Genomic DNA, 18,769 nt, shown 5'->3' with positions numbered 1-18,769 from the left:
GGGTTCTCCAGAAGGTTTCATATCACCAGCACAGCCTGGTCAGTTCTGTTTTCAGCTGTCTCCCCAAAGTGTTGGGAGGACACAAAAGTGAAATGGTTGGGCAGCCCCTCCTTTTGCAGGAAGAACTAATTTTCTTTGCTGATTGTTCACAAGAGTTGGGTCAACAGTGTCGTTGCTCCCGGCCTCTGACAAGCAGAAAGAGGCTTGATTTCTGCCAGGCACGTGCAGACAGGCAGAACATGTGTTTTTTCAGCACACTGCCCAACTGCTCTGCTGAAAAGACCATTTGTGGTTACACCAGAGCACTCATAAGCAATTAGTAAGTTTTGCTTATGTGACTTCTTTTGGTCTTTTGTGTAATTTACTGACAACCATAATGCTATGCCAGACCTGTTGCTCATTAAAGAGAAAATAGACCCTCTCCTAAAGGAGACTTTTTGCTGTTTAAGCCCAAAGATCTTCCACAGACCCTTGAAAATAGGGGCTGGTCATAAAAATACAGCTATATTAACCCTGCTGAGAGGTGGTTAGCCATTAGTTGTGCAGGGTCAGTATCACAGCTTTTACTAAAGTGATGCTATGATTAGAGAAAGATAGGAAGGGAGAGAAAAGAGGGAACCCCAGCCAGCCAGGCTCTGGGCAGGGCTGAAAGCCACATCAGGGTACAGCAGCTGCTTGTGTGGTTTAGGTAGAATTAGAATGAATCTTGTGAAGAGAAGGTCAAGGTCGGATATTAATGCCCATTTTTTTAAACACTCCTCCTTCTCCATCCTCTTCCAGCCTTCTGTTTTGTGCAATACTGGCTTTGTTTTTCATTCTCTGAAGCATATTTTAAATCTGTCTGGATTAAATAGGTTGCCTAAGCCCGTACCAGTTCACAAGACAGGAAACTCCCCTCCAACTGTGCACGTAGATATAGACTGAAATCTGAGAGTAAGAGACACACGTGTGATTTCCCCCCCCACGCACCCCCCCATCCCTCCCTGGCACTCACACCTCCCCATTAAGCTTCATGTTCACTTATGGAGGTAAGCATCCAGCCATAGATCTCCAGATTTCTTTAGGGACCTGTGGAAAGAAAATTAAGAGAAGTTTGTTTGGCCTGTGGCTCTTTCCTCTGTCATTTTTTTTCTCTACAAAGAAGCCTGTTCCTGAATTTGAATATGAGTGTGTCTTTCCCCAGTATAGCAGATATAGCAAGAAGAGCTGCCTATTTTTCTCTTTAGGCTCTCAAAGTGACCAGTTTGAGACTCAGTGAGCAAGAACTTCGCCTGATGCCCACTGTGTTATCTGTAGTCCCTCTAGCCCTGAACAAAGAGCAAAGAAGAATTGCCTGGGCTCACCACGTTGCACCTCTGAAGGAGTTTCTCCACTTCCCCCCTGAGAATTCTCATGTGGAATTTCCCATCTGCATCAGCTCCACAAATATTATGTGACAGATCTGTGTTGATTTGAGCCCAAAAGTCCTCTGACAAACAGAATGTGGTCTGGAGGCTGGAAATGTAGCTTTATATTGATTACAGGAGATGATCATGAGGGTAAATAACTGCTGAGATGGTTTCTGAGAACTTGTGTAGGGATGTGAGCACTGTATGGTGGGATGTTGGGCATAACCCCCTGGGTCTCAGGGCTGCATGCATTTTCCTGTGCTAACTGGATGAGAGGACCAAAGGAGGCTTTAAACCAGTTTTCAGCTCTTCTGCATGTTGGGGCTGAACTGCTTTAATTTGCATTTGCTTAGAATGGTTTGTGAGTGGAGATCCCTGGCCTGCAGAATACTTTCTCATGTTCCCTGTCATGAATTATTCCCCTTGGAGTAACTGAGACAGAAACATTAACACAGAGTCTGCCTGACAAGGGCGATTAGACGAGGCTTCAAGTATGTCTGTAGGGAATAGTCCTTTGCTGCTGGCAGGGCTCAAATGGGAAAGAGCACGGGCTGTAACCTGACTCATTCCTCTTTGATTCATCTCACTTTGCAGCCTGAAGATATGCTGCCAGCTCCTGAAAGAATCATCAGGTGTCAGAATAGCATTTTAAAAAGGTATTATTAAATATAGCACATAAAAAAGGTATTAAAAAAAACCCCTGGTATTGGAAAAAAGGTCCCTATCAGATCAGGTACCCATCTAAATGCTCCCTGAGTACTTTGATACTTTGATAGCAGTGCTCTGGTTGCAGAAGCTGCTCTGGGGGACAGTTATTTATTTCCCCATGATGTAGCGAAGCAGTTTCCCATCTGTTGTCACCTGGTGTTAGTCCACTAAATCAATGGAGCTGTGTCATTTCTGCTGTGGGTCAACATTGCTGCAGGTGTTCCTTGGATTGCGATATGAAGATTATTGACCTAGTGACAGGAGATTACAACATATCGACGTGGTATTTCCTAAGGGTCTGTAGTGTCCTGAGTTCTCTGTACTATAAAAGATAGGATGTTCATGAATTGCAAGCTACAGATGGTGCTGAAAGGACCTTACCCAACAATGTCTACAAATGCTTTTCCAAGAGGCTTTTCTTCATAATGGACTCCATACTTGGCACATAATGACTTCACCAAAGGTTTCACCTTCCAGAAATTGTGCCGTGGCATTGTTGGAAACAGGCTTGAATAAAGAAAGAGAAAACAAACCTGAGAAAACTCAAGAGACTAACCCCAAGGGATGGGCATCTCTGTCTGCCTCCTCATAGGGGCTAATTATTAACGCCTTCTCCTCAACCTGTACAAGCAAACAAAAGAGAGATAGCCATGTTTTACAGTCCTTGGTTTCACAGAGGCTTGTGAAAACTGAATGCAGTGATGTCCCAGCTCTGGAAGATCATGGAACAGAAAAGCAGGTAAAGAAAAGCTTTAGGATCACCTTGCCCTGTGCTGTTCAATGGAGATTTCCTAAGCTGACTTCCAAACCAGTCAGCTTTAACTTAGATGCTGTCCCTTCTCCATTTTGTGTTGTCACTGGCAACAGACTGTCCATACAGCCCTAGTTCTAATATTTTTTTTCCCTGAAAGTTGGTACCCAGAAGCGTACACAGTCCCACAGAACTGTCCCAAGTTATAAAACACTGAAGGACTTTTAGTCAGGGAGAGGAGATTTCTGAGATGGATACTCAAAATTCAAGTAGTTAGCTAAGGGTATGAATTGATAGCCACTGTAACTGGTGGATTCTTACCACTGACTCCTAACTAAAACCCCAAATTAAAACTGTGAGAGTTAAAGTATTTGATAGCAAGGCAGACAGATGCCATGCCTGTAGTAGAACCAGACTATCACCCCTAGTAGTTTGGGACTCTTTCCTTGTGATATGGTAGTGCTCCAAAGATCCTTCCCCATCTCACACATGTCCCTTTAGCAGACTTTCCCTCCCCTCAAGTCCAGTGTTGTGACAACTGGGTAATGGCCAAATGATTCTGTGCCCATACTCACTGGTGCTCAATTTGAAAGTTCAGGTGCCCGGTGAACCAGTCATTGAAAAAAGACTGCTCGATATTGCAAGTGGCTGCCACCTGTGGAGGCAAGAAAGCAGCTGTGAAAATGAGTGAAATCTCACCCCAAAACCAGAACAAAGCTCCTCTTGACTGTGGCAGGGGCTGACTCGTGTCTTCCTGCACTACTGAGCTCTCAGAGTGCAGAAGATGGCCGAGCTGAGATAGCTGGTTGCAGCAAGAGGAGCTTTAATCCTCCTTCAGAGCTTATTGTCAACATTTCTGCTGCCCGTGTCTCCATGGGTTTGATGGGTGGTGAAGAGGACAATATAAGAGGCAGTTTGTGGATCTTTGGTGATGAGTCACCTATCAGTCCAAGTATAGACTCCTAAACCTCTCCAGTTGAAGATCAGATGGTTAACAACAGTACCAAGGTGGAAAATGGGGGAGGAAAGATGCCTGGACACAGAAAGCCTGCTTTCCCCATCCCATCCCATCTAGTTATTGCCCAGTTTGCCTTAAGTGCAAGATCTGAATGTTCTGGAAATATTTATTGATGATTGTTAGGTAGTCTTTCTTAAAGTCCTCTTACACTCTGAACTGGCTAAACTGTGATTTCTACATAGTAACCATAGGAGATATACTCTCCTCACCTCAAATCTGAAGGGATCTTTTGATTGTCAAGTTAATTACAGAAGTTTGGACTTCAATGTCTTGATTCAGCCTTGCTGGCTCTGAGGAGAACATCTTTATGGGAGGGGTTGTGGACAGAGACTGTATACTAATACTTGGGGATACTCTGAGTAAATTTCTAATCCATTCTGGGGTGAGTCAGGGGTATTCTTCCCCTCTCAGTTACCTGAGAGCTAAGCCAGTCTCTGTGCTTCTCACAATCAATATCCATTGGAATGTGATTCATCTGGGTGACCCACACAAACCAGTGACTCTCCAGAAACCTTCAAAAACAAACAGGTAAAAAGCATGATAATGGATATTGCAGATATGAGGTAAATAGAGTCAGGTTTATCAGGAGCAGCAGGAGATGCAGTGTGCAAAGAGTATTTCTCCATGGTATGGAAGTAAACACCTCTCTTTCTATGGAAACCAGAGAGAATCACTTCTGTGATGAATTTCCCTTCTCCTTTTTATACCTCTGGGACTAAGGTGATTAATGCCAAGGAGGACATCCTACTGGGCTACCCCTCTTCCCTAGAAGTGGCTTGATCTTTCATGCTGCTTTTGCCTTTCAGTAAATAAAGATGATCCAACTCCCTGAAAAAAAAAAAACAAAACCTCAAACCAAGCCCTGATTTTGAAATTCTCAGACCTGCTTTCAGACTTTCCCATTCCTTGATGGATACACGTGAATTTCAGTCTCCACCTGCCCATTGGTGTTAGCTTTCTGGATGTCAAGCTTAGCACACTGGGGCTCCCAGTTTCCCTTTGCTCTCTCACTACCATTTACCATAAATCTCAACTCTGCACTGGGCTGGGTATTGCTTTAGAGTGGCTTGTTTATTGCTTATGGTATATAAGTGCATTTTTAGCACCTGCACAGTAATCTACAGAAATGTACTTTATTCTCTTTATTTACCCAAAGTGGTTTCTCTGTGCTGGGATTTAGATGTATGTTGTCCAGAAATATCCTTGTTCTAGTTTTCTGAAAGCACAGATTATCTGAATTTACAATTTTGCCTTTCTTTTTCCACTTTTAGCTTAATCAAAATATGGAAATTTTGGAAATAATGGGTCAGTTGTTGTAAGTTTTTCAGCTTGATTTCAGACAGAAAAGGTTGGTTGGGCACTGACACAAATTTATGTCTTTTGAATCTCCTCTTTTCCTTAGGTCCAAAGTGTTTTGAAACTATGAAAACTGGTCACGAACAGAGGCAAAATGTTTTAATCTTGTGAAGGTTTTTGTACAGCTGTTGCCATTTCTTTTTACTCAAAAAAAAGAGTATTTTTTTAAGAAAATGTTTTTTGCTGTGATGTTCCTAAAACTAACACTGACTGGGATTAAATGTCATCCTTTGGTACTCGCCAGTGTACAAGCCATGCAGTCTTCCATGCTGGGAGATGTGGTGAGCATTTCACTTACAGGGGAAGCAGGTACAGTGCTCAGGAGAACTCGTGAATTACCTTCCCAGTAAGCTGGGAACAGAGTGGTCTGAGGCACTCTGCAAGGGTCCAGCCTTGACCAAAGTGGAAAAAAAATGCATAAATGTGTTGGGATTGGGCAGTGTGTGAGAACAGGGAATGAGGACAGAAAGGAGAATCCTGGCTGGATCATCTCAAGGGCAGGAGAAGATGCTGAGCACCAGAACCAGCTCTGCAGAGGGAAGGTAGAACTGGGAGATAAGAGGAAAGTGGAGCAGTGGGAACAGCCAGGGTAACACCCAGTGAGGTCAATGACTGCAGAGAACCCAAATAGGGAAGGTCTGTGGGGCACAGCAGAGCTGAGACTCGGTTCATCTGGTGCTGGACAGAGGGAAGAGCAGTGGGGATACCCTTTATCTCCTACCTGACAAAAGTGAGGAGAGACAGGGATCCCAGAACGCCATAGAATGGGATGTATGTGATGAAGTAGCGCATGTAGTAGCTGATGGCCCAGGCTAGGTCCTAGGGGAAGAGAGAAGACATTAGGCATCACTTTGCCTATCTCATAACGTGTCCTTGCTGGTGATGTTAGGGGTGCTGGGTAATACAGCAAAGTGTGATCCCTGCCCACATTCCTCCCTCCCTACTCAAGTGTGATTTCTCACAAGGCAGCCAGACCCCATAAAGATGGAGGGAACATTTCACTCACCGCCCAGAACCTGCGCCTGATCATGGTCGAGATGATTTGGATTTGGAAATACACGGGGATGAGCAGAGGTGGGAAGACTGCAAAGCAAAGGGAAATGTTTTGGCCATCAGAGGAGTGGAAAGGCGTGTGACATGAGAGGGAGCCAGTGATTTAGGACTGGTTCTAGGACTGGTGAGAGAGGTGAGGTGCTGGTGATGAGGGGTGGTTGCCTTTCTGTGAAGAAAGGAGGCTCTGCTTCACACCCATTCATCTTGACTTGGCAAAAAGCATTGACTGGCAACATGCATTTTTTCCGTGGAGCCTCTCACCCAAAGGGTATTTCCCAGTCTGAGTTGTTTGCTTTGCTTTACATGACCATGCTGGCAACATTCAAGATGCTTAGTTATCATTGAGAATATACTGAACTGATCTGGGGACCTGCAGAGGGGATGGTGGTCCCGAGGAAGGGAAGGATAAGTTGACACTTAAGGAGCTGCTCTGCTAACACAGTAGGGGCTGGAAAGGTCAACTGGTCAGGAAAAAAGGAAGGGTACAGGGCAGATACTCACTGAGGAAGAAGTACTCGTGCTGATGGTTGTAAGGCAGGTACTTCAGCTTCTTCTTGCCATACTGCAGAACACAGAGGAGAAAGCTCAGGCCTGGATTATGATACTCATATAAGAGAAGATCATTCTCTGCATTACTTCTTTATTTATTGACTGGGGAGTTTTGACTAAATTCCTACACTGGTAAAGGTAAAAATTGTTTTGGTATGGTTAATTGTGCTAGGTGTAAATTCCTTTTTAAAGTCTTCTGGCTTGATATGCAGATAATGTCTTTTTACTTGAAAGTCTGATGGCATTTTAATGCATTTCTCGACCTTCTACCATGCCTGTGGCTGTGCTAAGAGTTGCTATCAATCATCTCCATCATTACCAATACAAATGTGATGGGTATAAAGTCTGACCTTGGGTAAGTCACTACATGGGATGTCAGTGCAAGACAATGATCCTTGAGTGGTCTTCCACACAAAATGGCCAAACCATTGATCTTTTTTGACTTCTGCAGTCATCAGCCCCCATGAACTCCTGCCACTAGCCAAGTCTTGTAAAAGTTTACCAACAGTGGGAAAACTAGCATGGTCCTTAGCTGTTACTATGGCAAGTCACACAGAAGTGCTTAAATCTATAATGTCGTGTCACTAGTTTGACCTGTAAGTGATAGGAAATAGTGTCATCACTGAGAGCTATTATGCACTGATTCCTGTACTACTATGGTCCACCTGCAGAGAGCAGATGCAGAGAAGTTTCTCCAAACAAATTCACACCTTGGATTGTTGCATTTTTGTAGGTATCCATTTCTTTTCAGCAAAAAAGAGGAAGCCAAGAGCACCTGGTCTCCTAACCTCATCTCCTTAATGAAATAGCTACAGCTAGAGAGAAGTGTCTTTTTTGAGCTCTGGGAGTGTTCACACAAGGAGTTAATGCATGAAGAATCTGGATTGCTGTGAACTTGCATTTTTGCTTCCAGCATAGCACCTTCCCCATGAAGGTAAATCTTGTAGAACCAATACATCAGCCACATCATTCACTCTGCTCTGAGCTCTGGGCTGTGTGCTTAGCATCATCTAGTAAAGGATTATATTCAAGTGTGAAAGAGTATTGGGACAGACTGATGCTGGCCTAACATTTCAGATGTTTTGTAGGATGGAGATCCAGTTTTCCTTGTTGTCATAAATGTCCACGTTCATACTTTTCCCTTTAAGTGGCAGAACCACGGTCTGCTTTTAAACACAATTATTTTCCAATGGGTTGTACCCACACGTTGAAGAGTGTGATACTGATTTATGTCTTCTAACTACTGTTTTTTTTATATTCCAGGAGAAAGCTTTAATTTTAGTCATATATAAGAGCCCTTCTGCCTCTTGAGAATTCTTTGTGTGCAAGACATTCTCTATAAGTGTCCATATATCAGTGTGTATGTCCCCTACATGTTTCTGGCCTTACTTTCTCAAGAGTGTAAAAGCTGGCTGAGAAACCATTCACTTTTTAATGTTGTTTTCCCCTGTGTTGTACTTGCTTCTTTGTTTGTTTTCTTTGGTCTGTTTTTTGTTTTTCAAAATAGAAATCCTTGTTCCATTGTAAAAAAAGACCAAGGATGGTACACAGTTTAAGTCCTTTGTGTAGGTTTTTATACAGTAGACAGTAAATATTCTGGCTCTAGAAGGTCAGGTTGAATTAAAATCCCTTAACATAGGCTGTTATTTTGTGTGCAGCATGTCAGTACATAGTTAATGTGAGAAAGTAAGAAAGTATTGCAGATGCAAGCAATATCCCCTCAACTGCATGGCAAAGACTTCAGTGGAGAGGACCTGGTTCAGATGGTCTGGGGAACAGCTGGACTGACTAATATTGGAAGGTATTTTCTGTGGAAATGGAAGATCATTTTGAAATGTTCTTGATGAAGCACTGAGGAACACCATATTTTCCCCTGATGTGGCTATTTCAAGCCAGCAGGATGAAGTTTTTCTTTAATGACTTTCTACTTTCTTTCCAGTCCTATCTTGATTGCTTTTCCCAAGCTATCCCAAAACACTTTTCCCTGTGGTCAATATAGGAAATGGACAGGGAATTATACAGTTAATCTTGCTCTTCAGCCCAAAGTCTGGGAGTGTGCAAGAGCCAAACTCCTGTCAAACAACACAGATTAAATCCCTGGATGAAACATTTCCTTTTTTTTTAGCATTCCTGGAAGTCTTGACTATGTAAGTCATAGCTACCAATACTAGCTAACTCCTGGTATTGCACAACCACTCTCTGAAGAGTCCCTTCAGGACAATGGTTTTCCACACTTTACCCATTTTGCCTTACCTCCACAGGCTGTGTATCTCCCAGGACAAAAATATGCAGCATGTTCACATCTGGGTCCTTCTTGAATATGTTGGGCTTGGCATGGTGTTGGAAGTGACGATGGTTCCACCAGTTTGCAGAGGCACCCTGGGCAGATACAAGAACAAGGAGTTAATCCATGGAAAAGTACCAGTTCCTCTGATGGTAAGATTAACCCATTCATTTATATAAACTAAACCAGTGCAACTCTGATTATGGCCAAACTGGTTTTTTGCTTTCGAAATAGCGATAGGCAGTGAGGGTCTAAGCTGTCAGTGAGGCTGGTGGTTTCAGAGGATGCTTTGTCCCCACTAAGGATCATCCATATTGAAAGAAGAGGGAATAAATATACTTTGAGTTGCAGGTCACCATGTCTCCCCACGTGTGAAGTTGTTAGTAGCTGAATCATGGAATTGTTTAGGTTGGAAAAGACCCTTAAGATCGAGTCTAACCATTAACCTAACGCTGCCAAGTCCACCACTAAACCTTCTTGCTGCTTTACTGATTATTATGCTGATGAGCTTCTACTGCCTGTGCCAGTGAGGAGCCAGGCAAGAAAAAATGAGTTTGGGAGAATGGGCAAAGCTGTGTCCCACCCTGTGTAAGCTCCTACTGCAGGTGGATGGTGAAATGGACCTTGCCCAGGATAGAAGTTCTGAAGGCATCTTGAATGGATGGGATGTAGCAGGATGGGACATCTGAAAAAGACTATTCTGTAGTGGAGGGCATGGTGAAAGTATGACAGGATGAGTTTTTATGCAGTTTAATAAGCTTTGTCCTCAGTTGCCATAAATTGATGCGGTTCACTGAAGCTTGTGGAACTACTATGTTCTGTAACAGCTATGATTATGGTTCTCTTCTCTCTTCTGCACAACAGCTCCATGTGCAGTGGTCACTAACTTGTCCTCTGTGCATCTGCTCACTGTGGAAAGGCTTAGAGCTGCAGTTTCCTACTTTGACATAGTCAGAGTACCTGCAGGTATTTCCACAGTGCCGAGGGTCCGTAATGTCCTTTACCTTCAAGTGTCCAATGACAAACTTGTGGACGATGTGGTTCCAGGAAGACTTCTTAAAGACAGAGAGGTGTCCAAAATCATGTTGCAGCCACCCTGCCTGGGCCTGGGATGGTGGGAAATAAAGTAGTTAGGAAGCAGTTTGAAATCAGAGTTAAGCACAGAAGGAAATGGAGCTAGAATGCAAGTTGTGAGTGTCAGGAAGAGAGGGAATTAACTGAAGTGAGAAGGTAAAGATCTGTGTTTTCGTTCTGGAGGGGATCATAGAATCATTTAGGTTGGAAAAGACCCTTAAGATCATCAAGTCCAACCATAAACCCAATACTACCAAGTCCACCAAGGCCAAAGAGGTGAGAAAAATATGAGCCACAATCAGCAGTGGGTAGGGGTGGCCAGCAGACACCGCAGTGGCAGGTATGTTGTGAATATTTTTTACTGATATGAACATTTTGGACTGGTAATTCATCTAATATGAAAAGTTCAGCGCATGCTGGCCTTCTCTTGAGTGATTTTCATAGCCAGTACACTCTGTGCCTACTGCTTCTCACCTGGGAAATTGTGAGGAGGCAGGCGAGGATGAGAGTTGTGATCCAGCCAGTACCAAAGTATGAAACTATTAACCAAGCCAAAACTTCCATTACAATAATATGACCCAAGTAAAGAGAGAAGAACAAAGGATTCGCTCTGAACAAATCCATGTCCTCTGCTGTCTTCCTCAAGGTCCGGAAATCCTCCACCAGCTGGGACTGTAAAATAGAGATGCAAGACACAATATGAAGCTTGTAACTAAGTCTGAATGTGTCTAAGGAAGGAAGACTAAGTTCCGCACTGAGGACCCTGGCTGTTTCTTGCATTGGTTGGCTACTCCAGAAGTAAGGAAGGACCTGCCTCCACGTTCACCCTGTTTTCTAGCTTTTCATAGCACTTTCCTATGAATAAACATCTGAGCCCACATCCTGACCTTTTGCACCTTGAGCTAGGAGAGTAATTCAAGCCTGCTGCTGTGAATCAGCAGCACTACCTGGCTCTGTTGAGAGTTACATCAGCTGATGAGTCTCGTCTGAATGAGCTTTATGAGTATTAAAGAGGCAGCTGGAGAAAGAGAGCATTCAGTCCTGTTACTTATGGATGATTCCAGAGCTCTCATGATGAGCACTCAATACCAGAGCGCCCGTCGTCTATTTAATATGTGAGTCAGCTACCGTGCAATCATTTATGAAGAGCATTCCTGGGTTAATGCAGGTGAACATCATCTCTTCTATTGTGAGTGATACAGATGTATTATAATCATGGCCAGTCACAAACAACGGGACAGGATTGAGTTTCGTGGCAAGAGCGAGTCATGCCATGCACTGTGCCTGAATAATGCATGGGCTGTCTGGGAGGGACACAGAGCTGCTCTGAGGATGCAGGGTGGGTGGAAAAGGTACTAACTGGGTTGTTTGCTCCTTAAGAACAGCCACCAAAATGAGACATCTGGTTCACCTCACCAATAGGTGCCTCCTGCTCGTGCCACACATGGCACAACTGCTCTCTGGAGCTTTCCTGGCACTGGGCTCAGCAGGAGAAGCCAGTTTGAGTCTCAGAGAGGAATTTCCCTGGGATTAATCTGTCAAAGGGAGCTGCAGGGCAAACGGTTAGAGAGAGTCAAGTCTTATTGAGGTGGTGAGCAACTTGTTTGGAAGTCTTTTCAGACTTCTTTGCCTAATCCTCTCCTGCCCCCAGAGCAAGGAAGCCAAACATGTTTTGGATCTTGGGCACCAGAGAAGGAATAGCAAAAGGGACACCAGGGACAAGAACTGGTGCACATTTCCCAGTCCACAGGTCTCAGTTCCCATTTTCCTTCAGTATGGGGTCAGTCCAGCCTGGGCACCTGGAATGGGCTGCTAGAAATGGGATGTGATTACCATAGAGCTGTTGGTGGCTCTGTGGGAAAGGAATGGCTTGTACAGCCAGTCTGAATGTGTCCCCTCCCTCCCACACACATCTTCATCTATACTGGGATGTGCACATTGCTACATGGAGGTCTTCAGCTACTGAGTATTCTCCCTCTCTGGAGCTACCTGGAGTAAAGAGACCTTTAAAATCTGCCTGCCTCTGACCTGGAGGACATCCCCAGAGGAAAAAAAATAGTGGAACATATACCCCTCAGAAACCCCAGCTCTGAAACAAAAAAAATACTCACGTTTTTATCTCGGTCCTGGCTGGGTTCCCCTGGAGCAAGCTCGCCAATAAGTAATGGCTTAAGAAACTTTTGCACCAAAGTAGGGTTGATATGGAAGGCCCGGAATGCATCCTGGAGTAGAAATAGGAGTAACTATGTGAGATTCAGGAGTAAGTTGTTGCTTCCTGCTCATTGTGTCATTCCCATCTGTCTCCAGCACTGTCCTGCTCTGCAGTTGTCCCCCCCAGTGTTACTGTGAAAAAAGGGTGTCAGACTGACTTCTCAGTGCTGTATTTCTACTAAAGGCTGATGAATTTGCTTAGCTAGTAGGAAGCCAATGGTGAGATCTGGGATGCTACCTAGACATATGGTGAAAGGCACCTCAAGAAATGTTTTCTAAGCAACTAAATACCTAAATCCTGTTAATTCTCTCAGAAGGTAGGCAGAGAGGAATTTGTGCAAATCCCCACTCAGATATAAATACCCTTTGAAAGTCTGCTGCCTGGAGGCAAGTCAAAAGAGGAGGTGACTGAACATGGATGTGATACCTGCAGGCACAAAAAAATAGTACTGGATGTTTTGATCAGACCTGTAGATCCCACCAGTAACACAAGTGAGGAAAAAGCAGTGACTCTTCATTTTGGACACTCTCTGTGCTTCTCTTTTTGTTCTGTAAGGTGAGGAACTGAATGCTATCCTGACTCTTCTTTATTCTAGAAGCATATTCTAGCTATATAGAAAATTCTGTCTCTCTGCAAGTCCAAGTAAAATGTCTTAGAAAGGAACCAAACCAAAAATGTGGTTGTATACCAGGACTTTAAGCAATTGCTTTAAAGTGCTTGCTGTCAAACTTTGCAGTGGCTAAGGACCCTGGTCAAAAAACCACTTACTTAGACCAAAAAGCAACTTTATTCATTACTCTGAAATACGCTGAGGTGTTGAACAGTCTGGAAGACCTGATAGTTATCAATAGATGTGATAAGCCTTCTTGTCATTTCTCCTGTGCTGTGGTATACGGCTGCTGGTCCTTGTAAGAGCCTCGTTAATCTTTTGTGAGACTGCTTGCATATTTTTTGTTCAGTACATGCCTTGAGCGTTGGGTATGTTTTACTGTATTCTCTCAAACATCTGATAACAGACAGAAACAGCTTGTTAAGTTTTCAGCAACAGAATCTAATTGAGGGATGAGACTCAATGTTGATGAAACTTGTGAAATAAATCCTACCCCATGTACTCCTCAGGCTGGGAAAGCAGGAAACCCAGCTGGAATAATATTTTTCTTACACCATTTTCAAGACTTTTTCTAATATGGAAAGACAATGCCTTGTTTGTAGAGTCTTTTCGATCCTGGCATTCATGAGTTTGCCTGGCTCTTCTTTTTCTGTATTCCTTCCCTTTTCCACATGTTTTTGTCTACATATGTCCTGCAGATGCCTGATGGGAGCATATATTTGATGCATCTGCTGCTAGGAGTGAGATCTTGCACAGCTCTCCTTTCACAGGGCATGGCTTGAATTTTAACCTCAAATATAGTGGTAGGGACAGAAAGATGACAAAGGTCAGAAACTCTTACTCTGTCCTTGCCCTTTTCTTACTGCACAGACCTGGAGTGAACTCTAGAAAATCACCTAGGAGAGCTGCAAAGATGTAATTACATGAAGTGCTAAGACTGGTACAGAAAAAACAGTCAAAAATAGAAGTCAGGAGCACCATGCTTCAGCCTTTCCACCTTTGTCCCATTGCCTAACAATAGTAGGGACTAAGTAAAACCTCATTTCTGGCTTTAAACAGAAAGGGCAGACTGGCAAGTGCTCACTGTGTCCAACTGACCCTTCGGGGAGTTGACCTCCATCAAAAGTCTAGTTCTGGTGTTCAAAAATACCAGCTGACAACTTTTGTCCCAAAGTCCACCAAAATCAATAGAAACTTTCACCTGATTCCAAGACTGGGCTGAGCTTCAGAATAATACTCTGACCCTAGAAGTTTTGCTGTGGAAGGCATATAAGGAGGGATGGTGAAAGCTGATCTGAGCCATTTAACTTAAAGAAATTATATATGAAAAGTTTGAGATGCAGCATTTGTTGGGGGTGGGGGGGTGGTGGGAGAGAAGAGCTAGCTACAGGTGCAGGAGAGAAAGAAACCTCTGTGGAATGATTTAAAGATTGTAAAAGCCATAAAATACCAGAGGCTATGAGGGAAGAAGTAAAGGAGGGAGGGGAAAAAAAGTCATTTCAATGGGGGAGGCAAACCAAAATGCCAGAAATGAAACTGAGGTGCAGTTCTTGTGTAATGCACCAGAATTTCCCAGTTACTCTCAGCTCTTATGCCAGTATCTAAACTATCCCTTTTTCGTAACCAATTTCAGGGACAAAGTGATCCCTGGTATCACAGGAGAAAGTTTGGATCAATGTGTCCAGGTTTGCTCATGAGGTCTGTGTCACTGGCAAAACTTTTCCCAGCAGGAGAGAGCCCAGTGCTTTTTCCCTGCATTGGGTCAGCCGCTGGTGTTACTTTATTGATGCCAAAATGAAGAGAAAGCTTTAGGGCCAGCAGCTCTGCTTCTACAACCCTGTGCTGCAGACAGTTCTGAGCTTCCCATACAAAGAAATACTTGTCCTGAATCATCAGCTTTCTTCTCTACTTTGAGAAATTTAATTTGCTTTACCACAATTTCTGTGCACTTCACTCTCTCTGGTGTTATCCTCACAGCCCATCCGAGGTTAAAAAATATGGTCCTCTCCCTTCTACAGATGGGGAACAATGTGTTAAAGGACCAACTTGCCCAAGGTTACTATGAAGGGCTGTGGCAGACCAGCCTGAAGCCTTTTTTTACTCATGTTCCAGTTCTTGTAGCATTTTTTCCACTCTTGGATCCATACATGTCTCACTGAAATGTTAGGTCCAGTTGCTGGTTTCCTTCCCTGGTACGATTTGCAGATGATGTGAAAGAAGAGGGGAAAAGCAGAATGAGGGAGGAAGTGAATAGGTGACTGTACCTGCTGCAAGGTTTTGCAATTTTGGGGCAAAAAAAGGGGGAAGAAGGGGGAAGAGGGAAAGGGTGAGCACATAAAACGCATTAAGGAATGTTGCCTCAATATTAATTAAACTAATGGGGAAAAATAAAGTCTTTGGAGGTCTCAGCAGATACCACCTGATCACCATGCTGGAGATCGGACCAGTTTGTGTTGTATTAATTGGGGGGTGAAAAAATTGGTAATTTTGTCTACCTGGGGCTTCCCTGCCTGTAGTTTATCTGTTTTCTAAACATGCTTATAACTGCTCTGTCATGACTTTTTCAGGGATAGTTCTCCTCTGCCTCTGAACTTAATAACCTCGCTTCTTTCTGGATGGGATGAAAAGCAAAGGTTGGAAGCGGTTAGAAATGCAATCATGCGTGTCAAAACACAGCTGTTATTCAAACCTACGCTACCTACCTTCCACTTCACTATCACAAGCCTACACCATGAGGAAATAATAGCAGCAGGCAAGTTTCACCTTCGCTGAGAATTAATACACACCTATGTCACTGGTGTATGTAGAGAATGGGTGTTTTCAGTAGAGCCTCCAAGCAGGAGAGAGAATAACATCTCCTGAAGGCTCTTACATCATCAGCAGAAAGCTCCAGTGATGGAAGGATTACTTTTTTTATTAGCTATATCTCATGCATCTCCTTTACTAATAGGTCCTGAATATAAGATACTACCTGAATTCTGGAGTTGTCCTCAGTTCTGTACTAGAGCAGATGGCAAAAGATAGTCTCTGGGAAGTCCCATGTGATATTTACACCTGACCTTCCAATTTTGTGGTCTAACTGGCCAAATAAGTTGAAGTGTTTTATGGGAAGTGGGCAAGTGAGAATTATTCCAGCTGCTTTTGATGAAAAAAAGCTTATTATTATTGAGGTATGAACTGTACCTGAGCATTTGAAGTGCTTGGGGAAGTCAGTAGTACAAGGATGTTCTTTCACATCCTTGAACATCTCTGAAACAGAGATGGCAAAGTGCCCTTGCATGCTCCTGCCTTCATTTTCTGAAGGCAACTGTGCATGATGTGATACCAGAAGAGATTGTCCCAGGCTAGTAGGTTGTCTCACCATGTTAAAATATGGTCTAAAATGAATGAATGCTCAGTGTTGTTAGTATTTATAGGGGAAACTGGTGTGTAAGCTAGCCTGAGCACTCCTAACCTGACTGCCATGAGCTGAACATAGCTGCCATGGAAGCTTCTCAGCTGTCTCATGAGCATCCTGAGATTAATTAGCTCACAAATCATCACGCAGGGGATCTTTAGAGTGGCACGGTATAGATGTGGAGTTCAATGAGTGTGTCTGTGAGCAGCTTGTGGTAGATGGATACACATGATCCTTTAGAGGATTGGTCCAAGATAACTGGACAAGATGCTGAGGTTCCTTTGGTGCATGTTTGCTGGACTGGAGGTCCTCACTGTACGTGGTGCTAAGGAGAATCTGAGAAAGATTAAAGCCATTTAAAAACCAGGACTGTAAACACGTTAAACTGAATTTTTATCATTGCCTTTTCCTCCTCTTAAACTCTTCCAGTTGTGATATCTTGAAACATAGAATGAAACTTCTTAGTTAAGCCCTGACAGGGTCAAGGCCAGAGCTTTCTCACCCTGAATGAGAGAGAGATTTTTTTTTTGGCAGTAAACTGTTATTCACCACAAGGAAGCTGGAAACCAGACGCCAATTCTGGTTTAGCACTCAGAGCTAAACAAGGAGGAACAATTGTGAGGAACAATTTCAGAGCACTCTGAAGACCATGCCCTCATGGAACCTGCTCTGCGTATAGCAGGATGCGCCGTACCCTGAGGAGGTGGGAGGAGAACCAGCAGTAGTAAAATCACAAACCTGTGTTTCATTCTTCCCTGTAAAGATTTGAGAGAAATGCAATAGCAGATGCTTTTTTTTTTTTAGTTTGTAGTGGAGATACTGGAGTTAAATTCTTGGAGATAGGAGTCAAACTCCTCCAGTTTTAGCAGGCCTGTGCGTAAGCAGCTGCAAGTAAAACCTGGCCCATCTTTTTGATGGAGAAAGATATTCATTCAGAGGATATTTTTTTGGGAAAAGCACACCAAAACACATCTCAGTGCTTCAAGGAAAAGAATGGAAAATAACCAGAGACCACAGGCAAATGCAGACTGAGGGAAAGGGAAGGTTAGGAATTCATGCCCATTAATTCTGCCACACACAGAGCCTCCTCCTTGCTGAGGTGTTAAGAGCTGTGGGAGATGAACAGTTAATGTTCCAGCTTGGGCTCTCCTGTGCTCACCATGCCCTTACCATGTTTTTTTAGCTCTGAGGCAGTTTAAATTTTATTAACTATGGGTTACTGCCCTGGGGAGCGAACACACTCTGGGGATGTACTTCTGAAGAAGGTGGCTTTGAGGGAAACTGCAGACAACAATCTGAGGCAATTTGTTCCTTTTTCAAGGTTTTTTTTTTTTGATTGTTTGGGGTTTTTTTTTTAAGTTGCTGAAACATGAGAGGTCTCTGAAACCAGCTATGAAGTGCAGGAGCAGCTGGAGCAGCAGCAAATGGTTTTTGGTTGTTTTTTTTTTCCCTTTTCTATAGAAACCTGTAACTAAATTCTCTAGAGAATTCTCTCCTGGTGGAAAAAAAAAAAAAAAAAGCTAAAAAGCTCCTTGTTTTAAAGCCTCAAGCTCACCCTCCTCACAGAAGCAACTTTGAAATCCAGACTGGCCTCTCGTTAACCCTTTCTTGTGCTTGGCTGCTGTGACTCTGCGTGTCATAAGCTACCCAGCGAAGAGGGGAAGACTTGGGACGCTCGGCTCATGAATTCTGAGCTCCAAGCAAAGCATAAACAAGAGATAAAAGACAAACCAGAAGGATTTAAGTCGAGCCCCAGCAATCTCTACCAATCCATCCTCCGGATGGTTGCCAATTGCCATGGCTCGAGGTTGATCGCCAAGGAGTCGCATCCATTTGGACCAACCTTTGCGCTTCTAAAAGCCAACGAAAGAGATGAGCTGGTGTGAAAAGAGAGATTGGGGAGGGAGAGGCAGAGAGCGGGGCTGCACAGGAGCTGGCTCACGTCTCAGGAACCAGCGGGAATGGCCATGACCTGGCAGAGGTTGCTGGTGGGAGCTGGAGGCAGCCCCGTGGGTGGCCGTGCGTGGGTCCTTACCGTGGCATCTTCTCCGGCGCAGTGGCTGATCACTCGGTGACCGCCCGGGTGTCTGTTTGCCCATTTGGTGATGTTATAACCCTTGCGCTCTATCACCAGCCACTTGTCCGTCCTCAGGTTGTGCTTCTGGATCTCCTCCCAGGTGTAGAAGCGGATCGGGGCCCCCGGCTCCCCAGATTCCCCTCCTTTCTCACCCCCTTTCCCCATTTTGTCTTCTTGCCCAAAGGGGGGAACCTGTCCCTGGGTTCCTGAGGGATCAGTCGGAGGGGAAGAGGTTTTCCTGCGCGGTTTAGCTGATCCCCTGCTCTCCCCCTTTGCCTTCGCTCATGTCCTC

At 44.0% G+C, this 18,769-nt stretch overlaps 1 protein-coding gene across 1 annotated transcript; it reads right to left on the bottom strand.

The window, feature by feature from the left end:
* Positions 1–771: 771 nt before the first annotated feature.
* On the bottom strand, positions 772–18,672 carry LOC104523447 (acyl-CoA 6-desaturase-like). The gene is made up of 12 exons (XM_010166018.1): positions 18,436–18,672; positions 12,293–12,403; positions 10,656–10,853; positions 10,112–10,213; positions 9,077–9,202; positions 6,776–6,836; positions 6,228–6,304; positions 5,943–6,040; positions 4,281–4,377; positions 3,423–3,502; positions 2,478–2,603; positions 772–1,068 (listed from the first exon to the last, which is right to left on the bottom strand). Exons 1-12 carry the CDS (start codon positions 18,640–18,642, stop codon positions 1,017–1,019), a joined length of 1,335 nt encoding a protein of 444 aa, XP_010164320.1. The 5' UTR covers positions 18,643–18,672; the 3' UTR covers positions 772–1,016.
* Positions 18,673–18,769: the final 97 nt, after the last annotated feature.

The sequence above is a fragment of the Antrostomus carolinensis genome, unplaced genomic scaffold (genome assembly GCF_000700745.2).
Source record: "Antrostomus carolinensis isolate BGI_N321 unplaced genomic scaffold, ASM70074v2 scaffold24684, whole genome shotgun sequence".
In the NCBI taxonomy this organism is placed as follows: Eukaryota; Metazoa; Chordata; class Aves; order Caprimulgiformes; family Caprimulgidae; genus Antrostomus; species Antrostomus carolinensis.
Note: the sequence above shows the minus strand (reverse complement) of the source record. Positions and strands in the feature narration are given on the sequence as shown.